The sequence below is a fragment of the Octopus sinensis genome, linkage group LG1 (genome assembly GCF_006345805.1).
Source record: "Octopus sinensis linkage group LG1, ASM634580v1, whole genome shotgun sequence".
Taxonomy (NCBI): Eukaryota; Metazoa; Mollusca; class Cephalopoda; order Octopoda; family Octopodidae; genus Octopus; species Octopus sinensis.
Genome location: NC_042997.1, coordinates 22,466,388 through 22,470,353, shown reverse-complemented (window position 1 = coordinate 22,470,353; position 3,966 = coordinate 22,466,388). Strand labels below are relative to the sequence as shown.

The following is a 3,966-nucleotide window of genomic DNA, read 5'->3' as shown; positions in this document are numbered from 1 at the left end:
TCAATATATTACATTTTAATTAAATTGTATTTATATTACCCAAAAGGTTATGCGGGAAGAAGTGGTAGTTTATCTAGTTTAAGTAATTAACAAAGACAAATCGCGTCGCCCTCAATTCCACTTTCTGTAAAATATGAGACTATTGTAAAAAGCAAATGGGTGAGGTCCCTACAGTATTCGTAGGCCTGCTGGAAATAGGAGCCGATTTTTCCTTAAATCTTACTCTATTATCTCCCCCAATTTATTTTTTGAGTGGGGCACTTGATAATATAGTCTTAAATGTTTGAATTAAAAAAAAAAAGACTCCGCCGGTTACGACGACGAGGGTCCCAGCTGATACGATCAACGGAACAGCTTGCTCGTGAAATTAACGTGCAAATGGCTGAGCATTCCACAGACACGTGTACCCTTAACGTAGTTCTCGGGGAAAATCAGCGTGACACAGAGAGTGACAAGGCTGACCCTTTGAAATACAAGTACAACTCATTTTTGCCAGCTGAGTGGACTGGAGCAACGTGAAATAAAGTGTCTTGCTCAGGGACACAACGCGTCGCTGGGAATCGAACTCACAACCTTACGATCATGAGCCGAATGCCCTAACCACTAAGCCACGCGCCCTCACTATCAAATGTTTGAATTAAAGACAACATGGTAACGACTAGAACGCCTTGGATCATAAGTTTGCTCGATCAGGCAAACCATGGGTTAAACAACAACAATAGATGTGTGTGCTAAAGTCCAAATATCTCTAAGTTGGTGAAATACTCAAAAAATTTTACCCGCCCTCAATGTTAATTTATTCACGCAGCCAAGTAGCTATAGAAACCATTGATTATTCGACAAGACCTGACAACACGATTTATTCATTGTTAAATTTATAACGCAAATATTTTTCGACGAAAAAAATTAACGCAAAATTCTTGGAAGTGTGTTTTGGGCTGCGTAAAAAAGGCAAATTATTTATTGCTACTTTTCCTGTTATCTCATTCGTCAATAGGGTTGAGGTCAGATCTTTAAAAGGAAGCTGTTGATAAGGAGGTTTTGCATATAAGACAGGTCAGTCAAACGAAGCAAACTGAAACTTATTCTGTACTTTATAAAGATAGCAGAAAGCAACATTGTCTCGCAAAGAAGATTCCAAGCAATTATCGAAATTTAAAGAAATCAGAAAATTCTAAACTGTGTTTGGTTATTTTAAAGAAAATATTGAACTACAGGAATTTTGCAACGGTAGGTAATATATTTATGCACATATATTTCCCTTTTTTTTCTCTAACTGATGTATATAATTAAGTTATTTTATCAGTGTCTATTATATATATTTTTTAATATAGTTGTTGCTTGCATAGTTTTCTTCTACTTATTTATACTATTTAGAAAGAAGATGAAACAAAATTGCTAATCTACTTCGAGGCAATTCGAACGAATTTCGGGATCAGAATATAATTTCTGGAGACATATTTAATTGATTCCACTGTGATACTTCAACAGTACTTACTTGATCTTTATCGTGCTCCAAGATGAGAAAAGGGAAAGTTGACTTTGGTGGGGTCTTAACTTTAATCGTAGGGGTCTTAACTTTAATCTAGATACCAGACAAACAAGTTAACAGTGGATTCAAGGCATATATTTCACTATAATTTTTCATTTTTACATTAGCTAATGGTTTAAAATTCTTTTCTTAGGGAAGATCGAACAACTCTCTTCTATTTTATGTATATCAAACGTACCAGCATGATTATTAATCCCCACCCTAAAACTGAAAATAATTAATCAAAAAATGCCAACATAATTAATGAAAATTATTTTAGCACGCTATTGTTTTTTTTTCAGGAGTAGACGGTAACATTGACTAGTCTGAAAAACTTGTGCTAAGAAAAAGAAATGTATCCTTTACATCAATTGTATGATTCATTTAATATACTTCAATATCGTTAAAGAAAAAAGCAAAAAAAAAAAAAAAAGAAAAGGAAAAGCAACTAAATGAAAGAAAATTGTAACTTACATCAATGAATATCAGAAAGTGGTAAATTCGATACATTGTTAATCTTTACTTTTTAAAAAATTTAAAAAAAATTTTCTCTTTACCAAGCATAATTGTATAAAAATCTACTTGCTCTCCCTCTCTTTATGTCACATCTATCTATCTATCTATCTATCTATCTATATCTATCTATCTATATCTATCTATCTATCTATCTGTTTCTCTGTAATTCCCAATGGTAATTTCCCGAACAATTTTCCTTTATTAATTTAAACAGAGAAATGAACACTGCAAAAGAGGTAAGAAAAATGTTCAGCGTGAAGTGAAGAGATATTGTAAATATATTTATATCATTTACTTTGGTGAAATTGCCCCAGCGACTGGGGGAGATCACATGAAGTCTATATTTCAATTATATATCTATTTAATATATATATATATATATATATATATATATATATATATGTATATATTTATATATATACATACATATACACACTCACATACACCCAAGCGCACACACATACACGCACGTATATATATATATATATATATATATATATATATATATATATATGTATATATTTATATATATACATACATATACACACTCACATACACCCAAGCACACACACATACACGCACGTATATATATATATATATATATATATATATATATATACACACACACACATACATATACGCACTCACTAATGTGACGGTATTTTGGTTGGTTGAAAGTTTCAACAGAATGAGACGCAGGTAACAAATGAAAAAAAATGGTAAAAATCGACGAATATATGAAAGTCTTGCCGAATATGTTCATGAGAAAAACGCCCTCGATATCCGGTTCAAAATGAAAGTGAGCCAAGGAAAATTAACTAACGCGTAAAAAGATGCGTTGAAAAATCTATACTTAACAGGTTTTATTGACTGTAATGTCTATTCGGCAGTTATACAATACTTATACACTTCTCATGGAGAATACCCAATGAATACACTGGACCCGGAGGGATTGCAATCCCAGAGGCACAATCAGTGCGTGACCTGGGTATTCACATGAGTGATGACGCGACCTTTCATGTACATGTTGCTAAACTGACAATGAAATGTAGACGGCTGGCTGGATGGATTCTTAGAACCTTTAGAACAAGAGAACAAAAAACCATGATGGTCCTCTGGAAGACACTTGTCCTAAGCCACTTTGACTATTGCTTTCAGCTATGGTCACCATCCAGTGTCAAGTTGATCACAGAACTTGAGGCGATCCAACGAAGCTACACAAAGAAGATAGCCTCTATGCAGAATGTAAGCTACTGGGAAAGACTCAAGAGATTAAAATTATATTCTCTGGAGCGTAGGCGGGAAAGATATGCCATAATATACATCTGGAAGATCCTGGAGGGAAGTGTCCTGAACTTTGGCATCGAGAGTTACGCAAATGCCAGAACTGGGCGCCACTGCGTGGTGCCTAGGACTCTAAACCTGCCATCAAGATGTAGGACAAGATTCTGTGATAGCCTGGGCTTCCGAGGCCCACAGCTCTTCAATATCCTCCCGAAGAACTTGAGAGACCTGCATGGGGTGGATACAGATGTCTTTAAAATGAAGCTGGATCTCTTCCTGTCAGGTGTCCCAGATGAACCAACTTCACGGCAGGAGGGGCAGATGAGGGCAGCTGCATCGAACTCTCTCATGCACCAAATAGCAGTTGCTAGAAAGCCTCCATGAAGTGAAACCAAGTAGCAACACCAAATGGCGGTGCCCCAGCATGGCCACAGCTCATAAGCTGAAACTAGAATCAATCAATCAATCAATCAATCAACTATAATGGGTGTTCGGGGGGTAAATTTGACAATTTTTATGTCTCCTTCTTTCAAGAACAGCTTGATGTATTGGTGAATAGTGAACAACGTTGGAAAGCATAAGGATTAAAGTTGGAGTTGAGAAAAATGTTGCTGACATGATAGACTGGAAGCCAA

The 3,966-nt window shown here is 35.4% G+C and overlaps 1 protein-coding gene across 1 annotated transcript in view; it reads left to right on the top strand.

Annotated features, from left to right (window-relative positions):
- The first annotated feature begins 1,005 nt into the window (after positions 1 to 1,005).
- Positions 1,006 to 3,966, top strand: part of LOC115210530 (histidine ammonia-lyase-like) — a 57,920-nt gene continuing 54,959 nt past the window's right edge. The window contains exons 1-3 of the mRNA XM_029779136.2: positions 1,006 to 1,230; positions 1,834 to 1,886; positions 2,262 to 2,283. Coding sequence (XP_029634996.1) covers positions 2,266 to 2,283 — 18 coding nt within the window. The 5' untranslated portion in view covers positions 1,006 to 1,230; positions 1,834 to 1,886; positions 2,262 to 2,265. The remainder of the gene's footprint in view (positions 1,231 to 1,833; positions 1,887 to 2,261; positions 2,284 to 3,966) is intronic.